This window comes from Schistocerca serialis, chromosome 3 (genome assembly GCF_023864345.2).
Source record: "Schistocerca serialis cubense isolate TAMUIC-IGC-003099 chromosome 3, iqSchSeri2.2, whole genome shotgun sequence".
NCBI lineage: Eukaryota > Metazoa > Arthropoda > Insecta > Orthoptera > Acrididae > Schistocerca > Schistocerca serialis.
In genome coordinates, this window is record NC_064640.1 from 64655394 (window position 1) to 64674263 (window position 18870).

An 18870-nucleotide genomic window follows, 5' to 3' on the forward strand; every position below is an offset into this window, starting at 1 on the left:
CACAACAGAAAACAGTATTTATTTTAATAACAAAAGTAAGTCCATAACACCTTTGCACTAAATAAGCTACAAGTTTCTAATGAAAATTCATCTACAAAATAGAAGGAATTGTCCAGGAGGTATTTAACAGTTTACTCTCAAATTCAACTTTGTTATGTGTCGGGTATTTAATGTTGGGTAACTGATTAAAAAGTTTGGTAGAAACATTATTCACTTATTTTCAAGCTAAACAAAATTTTAATGAAGAACAGTGAAGGTACTTTTAATCTTCTACTATTGTAGTGAGCCTTGCCCAGACTGGATTCCCCTCACGAGTTAATGACAAGGGCTGGTGAGCCAGCCAGCCAGGATGTGGTTTTTCAGGTAGATTCTCACATTGAACTAGATAAATATTGGGTGGGTAGGAAATGAGACACAAAGTAGTAAAAGAGTTTTGCTATTTGGGAAGCAAAATAACTGATGATGGTCGAAGTAGAGAGGATATAAAATGGCAAGGAAACCGTTTCTGAAGAAGAGAAATTTGTTAACATTGAGTATAGATTTAAGTGTCAGGAAGTCGTTTCTGAAAGTATTTGTATGGAGTGTAGCCATGTATGGAAGTGAAACATGGATGATAAATAGTTTAGACAAGAAGGGAATAGAAGTTTATGAAATGTGGTGCTACAGAGGAATGCTGAAAATTAGATGGGTAGCTCACATAACCAATGAGGAGGTATTGAATAGAATTGGAGAGAAGAGAAATTTATGGCACAACTTGACTAGAAGAATGGATCGGTTGGTAGGGCATATTCTGAGGCATCAAGGGATCACCAATTTAGTATTGGAAGGCAGTGTGGAGTGTAAAAATCGTAGAGGGAGACCAAGATATGAATACACTAAACAGATTCAGAAGGATGTAGGTTGCAGTAGGTACTGGGAGATGAAGAAGCTTGCACAGGATAGAGTAGCATGGAGAGCTGCATCAAACCAGTCTCTGGACTGAAGACCACAACAACAACCCTTGTCCTACCTCAGATACACATTATGCCACGATTTAGAAAGTGTTCTCACATATGAACATGAGATTTACTCTTCATGCAGACAAATGGGGTACACAGATTCTATTCTGAGGGGAGTCACAGCATCAGGATGGATACCTGACCATCCACTGTCGGTTACTTTGCCATAATCCCTATAACAATAAAGCAAGGAAGAAGAAGAAGAATAAAAAGGAGATTTTAATTATTATGTTCTGAAATTTAAAGCAGTATTTACAATATATTTTATGAGATGAAATATGTACTGTGAGGTTGTAGTTGAAATAATGAACTCTTTAAACAACTGTCTACAAGATGATTGAATGTGAGTATAACATGTTATGCTTATTGCATACATTTGTGCCATGAGGAGAATAACAGTAACATAGGATTTGTAGCGACCAGTCAGAGAATTGAAGGTGGCATAAGGTATTTATGAAACTAAATTAATGCACAAGTTGAAGTATAATAGCATGAGATAGGATAATTCTAATTGTCCTTATACCACTCCTGATGCCAATATTTTTTTTTATTTTTTATTTTTTAAAGTTATTGTTCATAGTATAATTTACTGACTGCTGATGATAACAATGTAAATAATCCATGTAGAAATATTTTATTCAAGGAAATATCCTAGAGTTACAACATCTGTGAATATTAAAATTCAACTCATTTAATAATTCTCCACTGTAACATTGATATACCTCGATTGAAGGTCCTTGTTCTTATTTTTCAAACAAAGTATTTTACTTTTTCCAAAAATATTGTGTTTCAATACACACCTGTATTCAAAATAATGTTATTCCAGAATGCTCCAAGCTTCAAATTTAAACCTTTCCCAAATCTACTGTTATAATTTTATAGTCCTGATTTTTCTCACTGCAAAATGTACAACTTTAGAAAATAATATGATTCAACAAAATATCCAAATTATAAAATGTAGCTTTCCAGAAAATTCTTGGTGGGCTTTGGTAGCTCTAGTGCATGTTAATACTTCCCTCTCATGAAACAGTGCACATCATTTCTACCAGTTAAAACCTGCAGTAGTCGCGTGGGATATCGTTTCATTGTAGGTCGCGTGGCATCTCTCAGATGCCTTAAGCATTATTTCGCCAACAATGTACATTTAGTTCAATCTGTTCAAGTTTATATTTGTAAAAGCACTAATCAAGTACTCTAAAAGAGATGAGTACATTATGACCAATGGAAAATATTTTATTTTTCTTATTTTTAAGTATAAATGTGCATCACAAAACTGTTGACTGTCACATTACATAATTTTTAATGCCTTTCATCACAAAGGGGAAAAACTATCATACACTTTTCAAAAACTTGCATTACAGTCCTTGTATGAAAATGTTACTAGTAAATTGCGTTGTACAAATTATAACAGAAATATCACATTCAGTGAGCACTACTCTCAGCAGTCAGTGTATACTTGCTGCACATGTTGTGACACAAAAATTTCTTACAGCTGCAGCATCTGTACTTGGTGTACCAGTTTTTTGAAGGACCACATTCACAGCAACTCTGTCTTTTTGAGCTTTGGTCCTCTTCTGTGGGTTGGACAGCAGCTGCATCTGGAAAAAGGTTCTAAATATCTTGTCTGAGATTTCTTGGCAGCGATAAGCACTGGGAATGTGAACGCAAGTAATCATCAGCTAGATTACATGCCAGAAGTTTCAGAAACTCACTGCACCTGGTCATGAGCACTGCTGTTGTTTGCATGGTATATTATTTGGGCATTTATACCTGCAATGTTCATCATGTCATTTAAAAAAATCGCCATTGGTAATCTGTTGGTGTTTCTTGATACATTGTAGGTGCCGCATAGCTGATTGACAGTATCAACTCCTGATTTGGTTGCATTATAAAATGTTATCATTTCTGTATTTTTCTTATAACCAGAAGTGGCATAAATTGTATTATCATGATGCATTGTGGATAGTATCAGAACCATCTTGTTTTTCTTGGTGACATATGACATTAAAGTTGAGTTTTTCTGAAATCCAAACAGTGTTATTCTTATTTCCCTGATTTTTGTTTGCATAAACTCTGGTGGAATCTCAGATTTATTCTTCCTCATAGCTCCTACCAAAGTAAGATTCTTTTGAAGCAAGTAATCAGCTAATTCTAATGATGTGAACCAGTAGTCTACAGTTATATTACGTCCAGTTCCTGAGATCTCATTAGTGAGATGTTTCACAACATCTGTTAGTTTTTTGCTAACTGCAAATGGACCTGTAGGCCGCTTAGCAGCATAAATTTCCAGGTTGGCTGTGTAATACATCCTAACATCCACAAAAGCAAATATTTTCAGCCCATACTTATTTGGCTGCTAGGGATGTACTGTCTTAAGAAACACTTGCCCCTGAAAGCTTCCAGCTTTTCATCAATAGTACACTACTCCCCAACAGAATAAGCATTTTTACAATTTTCCACAACAGAAGAAAACACCTCACGTATGGGGGCTAAATTATCCACCTTCTACCTTTCCTCTAGGATATCCTTGTTGTCGAGCCCCAAGCAATACAACAGGAACCTAAATTGTTTTTCAGTCATTATTAGACGACATAACTCAATTCCCATTTTATTGGCTGCCCCTATATCTTGGGTGTTAGTATGGTTATCTTTCATTGAAGCATATAAATACAATATTAATAACAGAGCTTTTACTTCAGATACATCTGTCAGTTGAGCATCCTTTTCTCTGAAATAATTTTTCTGTACTTCAGAAATCTTTTTATTTGTGTGATGAACAATATTAGAAAGTAATCCACTACTGAAAAATAACTCTCAACATTCCAGCAGTGATCTGTCATTTTTAGCGGCTCCTTTCACTGCTGGTAAATGAGTAACAATGTTTTGTCATCAAGTACGAACATATCGTGGGGGAAAACTTTTGACTATTTTGTGGATTTATTTCTTCCTAGAAAACATTCATCAACATGATCATCACTGTTACTGTCACTGGAGCCAACACCTTACTCAGTGTTTGAATCTTCTTGTTTCCACATTGTCTTCTTCCACATCACTGTAAATATCAAACTCATCATCTGATTCATCATTTTCCTTGAACAAGAGTCGGAGTACAATTTGCCTATCACATTCATTTTCCAAACTGTAGGTCTTCTATGAACTCATGTTGGATCTGAAGGTAAAAAAATACCTGTTAGCAACACCTGTTACTAAGAAGTATTAAAAACTACTACATTAAATAAAAATGTAATATATACCTTCAGTAGCAGCAAAGGTCGTGTGGCATCTGGTAGACTCCAGCGATGCAGCTCTGGAAACATGCTCTTCTCTCCAACACTGTACAGTGACTAATGCAATGTTGATGAGCTGAATACGTCTGTATTTAGTTAACAGAAAGGTAGATGCCACCACACGTCCCTCAGTACATTGGCTGAACAACAGTGAGAGAATGAAGTGCAGCTGGCATCTGTCAGATACTGCGTAACCACTCCAGGGTTAAAAGGATACAGCTATTGGTTAAACAAATTTACTTTCTTGCACATTGTATCTTTGTATCTTTTTTTATGTTTTAATGTTTTGTAATGTCTGTGATACACACATCACTGCCTATTGTATCTTTGTATATTTTAATTTATATTTTAGTATTTTGTAATTTCTGTAATATGTGCATCCACAATTAAAAATTGAGTACACTGCAGCTGTCTCTTCATGCTAGCTAGTTGTTATGTAAACTTCAAAGTTAATCGGTGCCCAGTAATCAAAATATGGATATCTATGTTAATCAGTTATTGTTCATCACTCATTATGCAAACTCCAGTGTCAGTCAGTCATGGACAAATTTTCTGTCAGTAAAGTTACTATGTCATCAGTCAGATGAAGTGATGTTGAGTTATTATGCTGACTCCTGCCACTTTTGAATTTTGGTAAGCTTCCCATAGTTTACGTAACTTGCTGATCTGCTGTGATAAGTATAATAGCCTACACTGTTGTGCAAAACTTAAGGATGAAAGTACCTTCTGCATAATGTGTCACTGTCAAGTAACACAGCTGAATGATACTTGGACCATTCAGAGATGGAACTGCTACAGTGTAGTACATAAGATGAATGAAAGAAATACACAATGAGGCAAATGTAAATGACACTTTTAGTCAAAGACAATAATTACACTGAAGTCACTGCAGTTTATGATGATACCCTGGACTTTACAAAAATAAGGACATGATTTTTAATTATGAATCCTTTCACTAGTGTTTGTAATTTATTGTGCTACTGATTTGTAAATGTAATCATATCATTTACACCATATGCACTGTTACAACAATAAATCTGGAGCGAGATGGAAAAATCTAAAATGGTGTATGATTTTTTTTCTCAGCAGTGTGGGTAAGGAACACAACTGAACCTTGTAGTACTCCCTTGGTGATTTACCCCAGTCACTAAAATTTTCTCCCCTTTTAACATTATTTGAATTATTCATGATAACTTTCTGCATTCTGTCTGTTAATTATGATTCAAACAAGCTGTGCATAAAACCATCAGTTACATAAAAGTTGAGTTTTTCTAAGGCAGTAACATCATCTACGCAGTCAAATGCTGTGGAAAGATCAACAAATACCAGCTAATGATATTTTAATATTTAAAGTATTTACTGTTTTATGAGTGACTGTATAAATAGCATTCTCTGTTGAGCAACTCTTCTGGAATCCAAACTATGATATGCTAAGTAATTTATTCTACTTAAGTTTGAGACTACTTTTGAGAACATTACTTTTTCAATATTTTCAAAAAAGATGTCTGTAAGGAAACTGGATGATAAATGTTTAAGTCTGTCTTGTCACCTTTCTTATGAAGAGGTTTAACAATTGAATAGTTTAATCTGTTTAGAAAAACCCCCTGTGCCAGTGATGCAGTACATGTATAATTAAGTATGTTACTTAGGAAGATGGAACAATTTTTTAGAATTCTGTTTGAAAGTCCATCAACACCATACCAGCATTTGTGTTTTAGAGTTTTTATAATTACTATCCATTCCATTAAGCTGTTCTCATGAGTCCTTTGCTGTTTCTGACAGAATTATATTGCCATTCGTAGACCTTAAAATTTTTATTTCTTTTTCCTAAACCTTAATTTCCTCATTAAATTTTTCTTTGGTTTCATTTACTACAGCACAATGCACAGGCCAAATAATGTTGGGAGTAGACTTCAACTCTGCCTCTCACTCGTTTCTCAACTATTGCTTCCCTTTCATATCCTCGTGCTCTTTATAACTGCAGTTTTCTGTGTGTTGAAATTGTTTAGTAAATTTTGTGCTATAGTTTTCAGCTGATGTTTCTTATTGTTTCTAGTGAAATATTTCAGTAAAATTTTCATTCAGTGTTTTAACTTCATTGAGTGTTCCAGTGGCCACTTGAATTTTTGGTTTTAGCTAATAATTTTGTGAAGTATTATTGGTATAGGTATTAGTTGTGCTTTAGTAGTATTAATAGAAATAGTTGCTTTCTTAGTAGAGAGAGAATTTTGAGATCGCTATTGTTAGTTCTATAAATAGTTCTACTGGTGTAAATGAACTTATGTAATGTAGACATATAGTTTTTTCAGTAACTGTAAAATTTTACCATGAGTGAGAAGTGTGGGTTATGGTGTGGGATTTGTTTAAAGTGTTTTCATTGGGGGGAATGCAGTGGGAAAGACAGTGGGTCTTCTAGCGAGATCTTCTCCTGGGAATGCAGAATCTGTAGTAGAAATAAGTTGATAGCGGAGCAGGAGCCGAGTGTAAGATCTGTGCCCGTCAGGTGCAATTCCAATGTGCAAAGGAGGAACTAGATAGGTTGAGGAGGGTGAATGGTGATGGGGAATGGGAACTGGCAGTTGGCAAGAAGGCAGCTAGGAGGAGGAGATTGGTATACTTTGTGTATATGCAATATATTTGACCAACTGTCAGAGTTGAGTAGAGAGGAGCCTCTTATGGCTGTAAGTGTAGGAAACATGCAGCAGTCCTCAGCAGTTACGAGGCCTAGGTCAGTTGCAAAGTCTAACAGAAAATAGAAAGTTCTGCTTCTAGGTAGTTCACATGGTAGAGGTGTGGGCCAGCAGTTGCAGAAAGTGTTGGGGAGTGAGTACCAGGTCACCAGCATTGTGAAGCCTAGTGCAGGGTTGGCTCACGTGACTGACAACATGGGGGAGTTATGTAGGAATTTTATGAAGAAGGATTAGGTAGTGATAGTAGGTGGAACAGGGAACAGTCTTGATAGGGACAGGGAATGTAATGTAGGTGCTTACCTGGTAAAGACAGCTACTCCAACTGGTGGCACTAACATGCATTTCATGCAACTGTTTCAGTGCCATGATCAGCCTCATCTTAATGTGGCTGTTAGGCACATTAACATGGGGCTGGAAGGGGCACTGATGGCAGAGGCTGTGGGTCACATTTCAGTGGTGCCATTTCAGTCTATCAGTAGATCTGGTTTCACTAGGCATGGCCTCCACCTCAATAGGTATGGGAAGGGGAGGCTGGCAAAGGTTCTCTCCATCTACATCTATATCCATACTCCGCAAGCCACCTGACGGTGTGTGGCGGAGGGTACCCTGAGTACCTCTATCGGTTCTCCCTTCTATTCCAGTCTCGTATTGTTCGTGGAAATAAGGATTGTCGGTATGCATCTGTGTGGGCTCTAATCTCTCTGATTTTATCCTCATGGTCTCTTCGCAAGATATACGTAGGAGAGAGCAATATACTGTTCTCGAAACTTTAACAAAAGCCCATACCGAGCTACTGAGCATCTCTCCTGCAGAGTCTTCCACTGGAGTTTATCTACCATCTCCGTAACGCTTTTGCGATTACTAAATGATCCTGTAACGAAGCGCGCTGCTCTCCGTTGGATCTTCTCTATCTCTTCTATCAACCCTATCTGGTACGGATCCCACACTGCTGAGCAGTATTCAAGCAGTGGGCGAACAAGTGTACTGTAACCTACTTCCTTTGTTTTTGGATTGCACTTCCTTAGGATTCTTCCAATGAATCTCAGTCTGGCATCTGCTTTACCGATGATCAACTTTATATGATCATTACATTTTAAATCACTCCTAATGCGTACTCCCAGATAATTTATGGAATTAACTGCTTCCAGTTGCTGACCTGCTATTTTGTAGCTAAATGATAAGGGATCTATCTCTCTATGTATTCGCAGCACATTACACTTTTCTACATTGAGATTCAATTGCCATTCCCTGCACCATGTGTCAATTCGCTGCAGATCCTCCTGCGTTTCAGTACAATTTTCCATTGTTACAACCTCTCGATACACCACAGCATCATCTGCGAAAAGTCTCGGTCAACTTCCGATGTCATCCACCAAGTCATTTATGTATATTGTGAATAGCAACAGTCCCACAACACTCCCCTGCGGCACACCTGAAATCACTCTTACTTCGGAAGACTTCTCTCCATTGAGAATGACATGCTGTGTTCTGTTATCTAGGAACTCCTCAATCCAATCACACAATTGGTCTGGCAGTCCATATGCTCTTACTTTGTTCATTAAACGACTGTGGGGAACTGTATCGAACACCTTGCGGAAGTCAAGAAACACGGTATCTACCTGTGAACCCGTGTCTATGGCCCTCTGAGTCTCATGGACGAATAGCGCGAGCTGGGTTTCACACGACCGTCTTTTTTGAAACCCATGCTGATTCCTACAGAGTAGATTTCTAGTCTCCAGAAAAGTCATTATACTCTAATATAATAAGTCTTCCAAAATTCTACAAATGATCGACGTTAGAGATATAGCTCTATAGTTCTGCACATCTGTTCAACGTCCCTTCTTGAAAACGGGGATGACCTGTGCCCTTTTCCAATCCTTTGGAACGCTACGCTCTTCTAGAGACCTACGGTATGCCACTGCAAGAAGGGGGGCAAGTTCGTTCGCGTACTCTGTGTAGAATCGAACTGGTATCCCATCAGGTCCAGCGGCCTTTCCTCTTTTGAGCGATTTTAATTGTTTCTGTCTCCCTCTGTCGTCTATTTCGATATCTACCATTTTGTCATCTGTGCGACAATCTAGAGAAGGAACTACAGTGCAGTCTTCCTCTGTGAAACAGCTTTGGAAAAAGACATTTAGTATTTCGGCCTTTAGTCTGTCATCCTCTGTTTCAGTACCATTTTGGTCACAGAGTGTCTGGACATTTTCTTTTGATCCACCTACCGCTTTGACATAAGACCAAAATTTCTTAGGATTTTCTGCCAAGTCAGTACATAGAACTTTTCTTTCTAATTCATTGAACGCCTCTCGCATAGCCCTCCTCACACTACATTTCGCTTCGCGTAATTTTTTTTTTTGTCTGCAAGGCTTTGGCTATGTTTATGTTTGCTGTGAAGTTCCCTTTGCTTCCACAGCAGTTTTCTAACTTGGTTGTTGTACCACGGTGGCTCTTTTCCATCTCTTACGATCTTGCTTGGCACATACTCATCTAACGCATATTGTACGACGGTTTTGAACTTTGTCCACTGATCCTCGACACTATCTGTACTTGAGACAAAACTTTTGTGTTGAGCCATCAGGTACTCTGTAATTTGCTTTTTGTCACTTTTGCTAAACAGAAAAATCTTCCTAGCTGTTTTAATATTTCTATTTACGGCTGAAGTCATCGATGCCGTAACCGCTTTATGAGCGCTGATTCCTGTTCTGCATTAACTGTTTCAAATAGTTCGGGTCTATTTGTCACCAGAAGGTCTAATATGTTCCTGCAGTTTACTATTAGCACATTAATATTGTTATTCCCTGTTGCATTTTACCTACTCCTACCTTGCCGCGTCTCAGGAGGCGTCTTGTCGGGTCTAGGGAGGGAATTATCTAACCTAAAAAAAACCATGTGCACTCCACACATACTCCGCTACCCTTGTAGCCGCTTCCGGCGTGTAGTGCTTGTAGGTGACAGTGTAGTAGGTGGTGGTGGTGGTGGTGGTGGGAAAATTCCTGTAGTAGTTGGTGTTATAGCAGAATCTTTTTTAGTCTGATGATAGGTATACTTGCTTAAAGGAAGTCCCTCTAACTAAGGGATCACCTTCAGAGGAGGTCAGGTATCCAGGTAGAGAAGGAATTAGCATATTTCATCAAAACATGAGAGGTATTAGAGGTAAAGTTAGTGAACTGCTTACAGATGTTGGCTCTAAAATTATTGGTATATCAGAGCACCACTTAAATAATTTGAATATTCAGAGGCTTCCTTTACCAGGATGCAGATTAGCTGGCTGTTTTTCAAGCAGTTTCTTGGGGGGTTGGGGTGTGGCCATGTACATAAAAAACAGTATTGCATTTGAGTCCATAGACATGTCACGGCACTGCACTGAACAGATACTGTATTTGAATGTTGTGCAGGAGTAGTTGAATTTAGTGAAACTAAACTTCTAACTTTTGTTGTTTGTAGGTCCCCTAACTCTGACTTCAGAGCATTTCTGATCGAGCTAGAGAGGGCTCTTGATTCAGTTTATAGGAAGTACCAGAATACATTATATATCAATTATATGTGGTCACTTCAATATAAATTTTGTATATGATGATGAAAAAAAAGAGAGAGAGAGAGAGAGAGAGCGAGAGAGAGAGAGAGAGAGAGAGAGAGAGAGAGAGAGAGAGAGAGAGAGAGAGAGAGAGAGAGAATGTTGGTAGAACTCCTAAATTCGTATGATCTGATGCAGACTGTGTTTTTCCCAAATAAGGTGCAGGGGAACAGTAGCACAGCCATAGATGATATTTTTATTCACTCTTCATTATTAGACAGGCATTTGTTAGTAAAAGGGTGAATGGCCTTACAGACCATTATGCACAAATTTTAACACTAAAAGGCTTTTGTACCCAAACAAATGTCAGATATAATTACAAACTATGTAGGAAAGTTAATCCAACAGCAATAGACAGTTTTTTAAACCTTATCAAGGAACAAGAGTGGCAGGATGACAAACATAATGCTTACCTTAACACATTTCTCTTACTCTTTGAGAGTTGCTTTCTGTTAGAACAAACTTAATGGGGTACCAGCAGTAAAAGGCAGCCTGAGTTGCTGGCTAGTGGGATAAGGATATCATGTAGTCAAAGCGGGAATTATATCAGAATGTTAGAAGTAGTCACAATCAAGCTACAGTAGCCCATTACAAAGAGTACTGTAAGTTGCTTAAAAATGTTATTAAGAAGGCAAAGAGTATGTGGTGTGCAAACAGAATAGCTAATTTACAGGATAAAATTAAAACCATATGGTCAGTTGCGAAGGAGGTGTCTGGTCAGCAGCACATGTTTGACAATATTAAGTCAGTTTGTAGTAAAAATATTTCTGTTACTGATAAATCAGATATATGTACAGTATTTAACAATCATTTTCTGAGCAATGCTGGTGAATTAAATAAAAATTTAGTTTCTACAGGGAATCATATAACTCTCTTGGAAAATGCCATTCTGAGTGTGAGGTCTCAAATACTCCTCTGTGATACAGACAAGGGGAGATTGAGTCGATAATTACATCACTGAAGACTAAGGACTCTCATGGATGTGATCGAGTTCCTAGCAGAATATTAAAGTACTGTGCTGCACATGTTAGCTCTGTATTTAGCCATATTTGTAATTTTTCCTTTAGGAATGGTCAGTTTCCTGATAGATTAAAGTACTCAGTAGTTAAGCTGCTTTATAAAAAGGGAGAAAAAGACAGTGCAGACAATTTTAGACCTATTTCTATGCCATCAGTGTTTTTAAAGTTATTGAAAAGGCCGTGTGTGTAAGGATAATTGATCATTTTTTATCACATGATTTGCTATCAAATGTACAGTTCAGCTTTAGAAGTTGTTTAACAGCAGAAAATGCTATATTTTCTTTTCTCTGTGAGGTACCGAATGTGTTAAACAAAAAGTTTCAAATGCTAGCCATATCTTTTTTTAAATTTAACTAAGGTGTTTGGTTGTGTTGATCACAAAATATTGCTCCAGAAGTTGGACCATTGTGGAACAGGGGGAGTGGCTCACAGTTGGTTCAACTCTTACTTTAGCAACAGACCGCAAAAGGTCATTATTCACAGTGTTGAGAGTGGCTTTGATGTGGGGTCTGAGTGGGGTACAGTCAAGTGGGGGGTGCCTCAGGGATCAGTGTTGGGGCCATTCCTGTTTCTTGTTTATATAAATGATATGCCCTCTAGTCTTACACGTAACTAAAATATTTCTGTTTGCTGATGACACTAGCTTGATAGTAAAGGATGTTGTATGCAACATTGGCTCTGTTTCAAATAGTGCAGTTCATGACATAGGCTCATGACTTGTAGAAAATAAACTAACGCTAAATCACAGTAGACTCAGTTTTTACAGTTTCTAACACTCAATTCAACAAAACCTGACGTTTTAATTTCACAGAATGGGCATATGATTAGTGAAACTAAACAGTTCAAATTCTAGGTGTTCAGATTTATAGTAAACTGTCATGGAAAGCCCACATTCAGGATCTTGTTCAAAGACTTAATGCTGTCATTTTTACTATTCAAATGGTATCTGAAGTGAGTGATCACCACAAAGATTAGTCTACTTTACTTATTTTCATTTGATTATGTTGTATGATATTTTATTTTGGGGTGACTCTTCCAATTCAAAAAGGATACTTTTGGCTCAACAATGGGCAGTTCAGGCAATAAGTGGCGTAAGTTCATGAACCTCTTGTTGACCCCTGTTCATGAGTCTGGGTATTTTGACATTGGCCTCTCAATATATATTTTCCTTACTGTCATTTCTCGTTAGCAATATTAGTTTATTCCCAAGAACAGGCAGCTTTCACTCAGTTAATACTCAGCAAAAATCCAACCTGCATTTGGATCGGACTTCCTTATCTCTTGTGCAGAAAGGTGTGCAGTATAGTGCTGTATCCACTTTCAATAAGTTACCACTAGATTTCAAAAACCTTAGCAGGAATCCACACTCTTTCAAATCAAAACTGAAGAGTTTCCTCATGGGTCACTCCTTCTATTCTATTGAAGAGTTCCTTGAAAAATTAAGCTGATTCATGTTTTGTTGATTGTGTTTATTTTAACTTATGACTTGACTTTTTTTGGATTCATAAACATTTTATTTTTATCTGTTATTACTTCTATGTTGTAATTTCATATACTGACACGTTCCATGACCTTGGAGATTTGCTCCTCAATTTGGTCCTATGGAACTAAACATGTAAATAAATAAATGAATACAAGTTGTAAAGAACTTTTCACTCCCTGCAAGTATCCCTGCTACGTTCAGCACTTCAATAGGTGTAATCCTGTCTACATTGTTAAAGGCTTTCTTCAGATCTAAAAATGTCATATAAGTATGTTTGCCAGTGGTTTTTCCATTATTCTGTAAATAATTCTTGTCAATATTTTGCAAGAGTGACTTATTAAACCAATATTTGGTAATCTTCACAACTGTCACCATCTGCCATTTTTGGAATTTGGGTTACTACATTCTTCTTGAGTCTGAAAGTATTTTTCCTGTCTCACATATCTTGCACACTGGGTGGAATAGTTTTACCATAGCTGGCTCTCTCAAGGATCACAACAACTTTCAAAGAATGTATTCAAATCCAAGGGTCTTGTGTTGACTTATGCCTTTCAGTCCTCTATCAAATGCTTCTTGCAGCATCATATCACCCCCCCCCCCCCCCCCCTCTTCTTCCAGTTACCTTTATATAATAGTAGTGTCAGGTTCATTTCCCTCATCATCCCTTCAAAAATGCTCAAATGTGTGTGAAATATTATGGGACTTAACTGCTAAGGTCATCAGTCCCTAAGCTTACACACTACTTAACCTAAATTATCTAAAGGACAAACACACACACCTATGCCCGAGGGAGGACTCGAACCTCCACCGGGACCAGCCGAACAGTTCATGACTGCAGCCCCTTAGACCGCTCGGCTAATCCTGCATGGCATATACATCCATCCCTCCTTCATTTTCCTTCCATCTTCCAGTTTTCCTTTCTTTGCTTGGCAATGGCTTGCCACCTGAGCTCTTGATAATCATAGAGTTGCTTCTCTTTTCCTCAGAGGTATCTAATTTTCCTATAGGTGGCATCTATCTTCCTCCTAGTTACACATGCTTCCACAGACTTTCAGTTGTCCTCAAGCCATTTCTGCTTAACCGTTTTGAACTTTCTGACAATCTCAATTTTTAGACATATGTATACCCTTTCACTACCTTCATTTGCTGCACTTTTATATTTTCTCCTCTTGCCAATTAAATACAATGTCTCTTGTGTCATCCAAGGATTTCTACTAGGACTTTTCTTATATAGTTGATCCTTTGTACTTCCACTACCTCATCTGTCAGAATAAGTCATTCATTCATCTTTCACTGTATTTCTTTCTCCTGTTTCAGTCAGTCATTGTCTAATGTTTCCTCCGAAATGCCCCACAACCTCTGTTTCTTTCAATTTACCCAGGTCCTATATCTTTAATTTACTTGCTTATTAAACACTTATTTACTTTTAACCTACAATTCATAACCAATAAATTATGGTCAGAATCTGTATCTGTCACAGAAAATATCTTACAGTTTAAAACCTCATTTCAAAGTCTCTGTCTTACCATTGTATATTCAGTCTGGAACCTTCCAGTGTTTTCCCCCCAAGTCCATGTTGTGCTGCTATTTTTATTTATCTATCTTTCCCGACTATCAGATTTTGGTCCCTAATCACAAATATATTATCATCTCCCTTAAGTATTTGAATAATTTCTTTTTTGTCATCATGCATTCTTTCAATCGCCTCATCTGTCAAGCTAGTTGGCATATAAACGTGTAGTATTGTGGTGGATGTTGGCTGTGTGTCTATCTTGGCTATGATAATATGTTTACTATGCTGTTCATAGAAGCTTACTTTCATTCCTGTTATACCTATTCCTGCCTTACCCCTCTTTGGCTTTGTACTTTTTGGTAATCCTGTACTCACCTAACCTGAAGTTCTGTTCTGCCTGCCACAATACTTCACTGATTTCCACAGTATCTAACTTCAGCCTACCCATTTCCCTTTACAAATTCTTTGGCCTACCTACCCAATTAAGGTATTGACATTCCACATTCTGGCCTGTAGAATGCCACTTTGTTTTTCCAGTTGACAGCGTTCTCCTGAGTATTCTTCACCTGGAGGTACAAATGGAGCACTGTTTTACTTCCAGAAAATTTTACCCAAGAGGATGCCATAATCATTTAACCACACAGAAGAGCTGCTTGCCCTCAGAACCAATAATACACTACTGGCCATCAAAATTGCTACACCATGAAGATGACGTGTTACAGACGCAAAATTTAACTGACAGGAAGAAGATGCCATGATATGCAAATGATTAGCTTTCCAGAGCATTCACACAAGGTTGGCACCAGTGGCAACACCTACAACGTGCTGACATGAGGAAAGTTTCTAACCAATTTCTCATACACAAACAGCAGTTGACCAGCAACGCCTAGTGAAACGTTGTTGTGATGCCTCGTGTAAGGAGGAGAAATGTGTACCGTCACATTTCTGACTTCGATAAAGATTGGATTTTAGCCTATCACAATTGCGGTTTATCGTATTGCGATATTGCTGCTCGCGTTCGTCGAGATCCAATGACTGTTAGCAGAACATGGAATCGGTGGGTTCAGGAGGGTAATACGGAATGCTGTGCTGGATCCTAACAGCCTCGTATCACTAGCAGTCGAGATGACAGGCATCTCATCTGCATGGCTGTAACGGATTGTGCAGCCACGTCTCGATCCCTGAGTCAACAGATGGGGACGTTTGCAAGACAACAACCATCTGCACGAACAGTTCAACAATGTTTGCAGCAGCATGGACTATCAGCTTGGAGATCACGGCTGCCGTTACCCTTGATGCTGCATCACAGACAGGAGCACCTGTGATGGTGTTCTCAACGATGAACCTGGGAGCATGAATGGCAAAACGTCATTTTTTTCGGATGAATCCAGGTTCTGTTTACAGCATCATGATGGTCTCATCTGTGTTTGGCGACATCACGGTGAACACACATTGTAAGCATGTATTTGTCATTGCCATACTGGCGTATCACCCGGCGTGATGGTATGGGGTGCCATGGGTTACACGTCTCTGTCACCTCTTGTTCGCATTGACGGCACTTTGAACAGTGGACGTTACATTTCAGATGTGTTATGACCCGTGGCTCTACACTTCATTTGATCCCTGCAAATCCTACATTTCAGCAGGATAATGCACGACTGCATGTTGCAGGTCCTGTACAGGCCTTTCTGGGTACAGAAAATGTTCAGCTGCTGCCCTGGCCAGCACATTCTCCAGATCTCTCACTAATTGAAAACTTCTAGTCAATGGTGGCTGAGCTACTGTCTAGTCACAATACGCCAGTCACTACTCTTGATGAACTGTGGTATCATGTTGAAGCTGCATGGGCAGCTGTACCTGTACACACCAGCCAAGCTCTGTTTGACTCAATGCCCAGGTGTATCAAGGCCGTTATTACGGCCAGAGGTGGTTGTTCTGGGTACTGATTTCTCAGGATCTATGCACCCAAATTGCGTGAAAATGTAATCAAATGTCAGTTCTAGTATAATATATTTGTCCAATGAATACCCATTTATCATCTGCATTTCTTCTTGGTGTAGCAATTTTAGTGGCCAGTAGTGTAGCTGTACCTTTCCCTAGCTTTTAGCCATACAAAGTACCAGCAGAACAAGGCCACATTGACTAATGTTACATGGCCAGATCAGTCAGTCATCCACACTGTCTCCCCTGTAATTACTGCACAGGCTGTTGCTCCTTTTTCATGAATCACAGGTTAGTCTCATCTCTTCACAGATACCCCAACAGCATATACCTACAGTATAACAGTCTTTATCATTCTGTCAGGAAAGTCACCTCACGTTATCAAAATCCATAGTTCAGGAGGGAGAGGGGAGTGGTGAGACTACATCTGTTATCCCTTAACTACACAAATCATAATTAAAATTTAACATTTTGAATGCAATGACAATGTTTATGGGAAGCAGCCTCAGCTGTGCACAGTGTATTGACATAAAGACATTCAACAATGTAAGCAATTAATAATTATTCTGCAAATGATTCTGTGAGAATCCATTTGGTGCTAAAATAAGTCATGCACTCATAGATGTTGCAGCTGCTAATAGTAAAGCCTGGTGTACAGAATTATTTTTTCTGGGGTTTTCAATAATTTTCAAAAAAATAGAAGTAAAAATTTACACAGAATTGCATTGGAGTTATCTCATATAATCACATTCATCCTTATTCAAAACACATACTGACATTCAATATAGTTAAAGTAAATTTGAAAAAAATGTTGCTTGCTCACTGCTTCTACTATGTCTCTGAATTTTTGGAGTATCAAGAATTGTTGCTTCACCACTGTCTCTGCTACACCCCTGAATTTCCGGAACATAATAATAAATAAATAAATACGAGTTCCAAAATATAGTTTGTTATATTATCATTATGTATTATTCCACTTTTTACTTTGATGCGTGTTAAAAACTTGTAGGTTAATATATTAACTACCGTAATTGTAAATTAATTGTATTGCTTCTGATTTGTCCTATTTCATATGTAAAAATGATGTATTTGAATGGTTACTATGGCAAACAGTAAATAAATAAGTAGCGTGAATTGTGAGTTGTTAATAAAGTTCTCTGGCAGCTGTTGCTGAAACTTTGTTACCACAGAGAGCCATACACTTATAAACATGCACAGAAACAAGTAATAGATATGAAATTCAAATGAACACCATTGTAAGCAAGTATCTTTTGCTGTAGTCTGTTGTTAGTCTTCATTAAAAGTGTCAGAGCATTGTGTGATTATATTTGCTGATTATTTGTATCATTACATGATAAGACAAAACTTACCAGTGCTAATGTTGTTCACATCACATTGTGAGCAATCCACATAATCATCATTACTTATGAAGCTGGAAAATCTGTTCAGTTATTTTCTTAATATGTGAACTAAGGCTAGTAGTGAGGAAATACCCCAGTTTACTAACCTATCTCCAATATAGAAGAATGCTATTCCAATAACTGTTGAGAACAAGAGGGTCAGTGAAAGTGATGTATGAGCATATATTGCTTTGTCACACACCCAGTTTTCTTGTGATGCAGCAGTGAGGGAGAACCAAGTGTCATCATATTCCCAGCCATAAATGCATGGAATTGTCTCATTATTTTCATCTGAATCGTTGTACATGAGGCATTTACTGTAGGTCTCTCCATTCCTTAATGACAACAAGAATATTTAAACAAGTTATGCCATAAAATAAGTTTATTCTATGAAAGATGCAGAATGAATAGCTTATAATGCATCATTAAAAATGTAAATATTGTGTTATTTTAGATTCTGCTGGTTTATGAATATTCTCAGGTACTGAACCAAGTATTATTCTACAGAAAGGGTAATATTTCAGCATCCTGACTTGTTGGCATCCTCAGGTGGCCCTGATGACTTAGTGTCTTCTGTGAATCATATTATATATCCCCTCCCTCTTGCTGTCAATCCTGTGCTTCCACTGTCCATGCTATGCAGGCCTGGAATAAATAGCAGGAGGAAGAGGATACAGAGGATGATCTGAAAAGTGTGACATATTTTAAGAGGCTGTAGCACTCATTGAAACAAGAAAATTGAGTGCAATAAACACATGTCTGGGAGTGATACTTTTTGAGATCTGAAGACTTTTTCAGAGGAGATTATCAATTTGGTGTTCATCTCTTGTAATGCACCCTTATGCTCCTCAGTACAAGGAATCATGCAGCTTTTCAAGTTGGCCTTGCTGTTGTTTTACATGCTGGCATGCATAGAATTTGTGATCCTGCAGTGTCTGCAGATTCCTCGACTTGCGCCATAGGGT

The 18870-nt window shown here is 38.0% G+C and overlaps 1 protein-coding gene across 3 annotated transcripts in view; it reads right to left on the reverse strand.

The window, feature by feature from the left end:
• Nucleotides 1–18870, reverse strand: part of LOC126471526 (solute carrier family 22 member 7-like) — a 218620-nt gene that overhangs the window by 120816 nt on the left and 78934 nt on the right. For 2 of the 3 annotated variants that reach the window (XM_050099749.1, XM_050099750.1), the window contains exon 3: nt 18013–18240. The exons of the other annotated variant lie outside the window; for it this stretch is intronic. In XM_050099749.1, coding sequence (XP_049955706.1) covers nt 18013–18240 — 228 coding nt within the window. The remainder of the gene's footprint in view (nt 1–18012; nt 18241–18870) is intronic. 3 annotated transcript variants of the gene reach the window in all.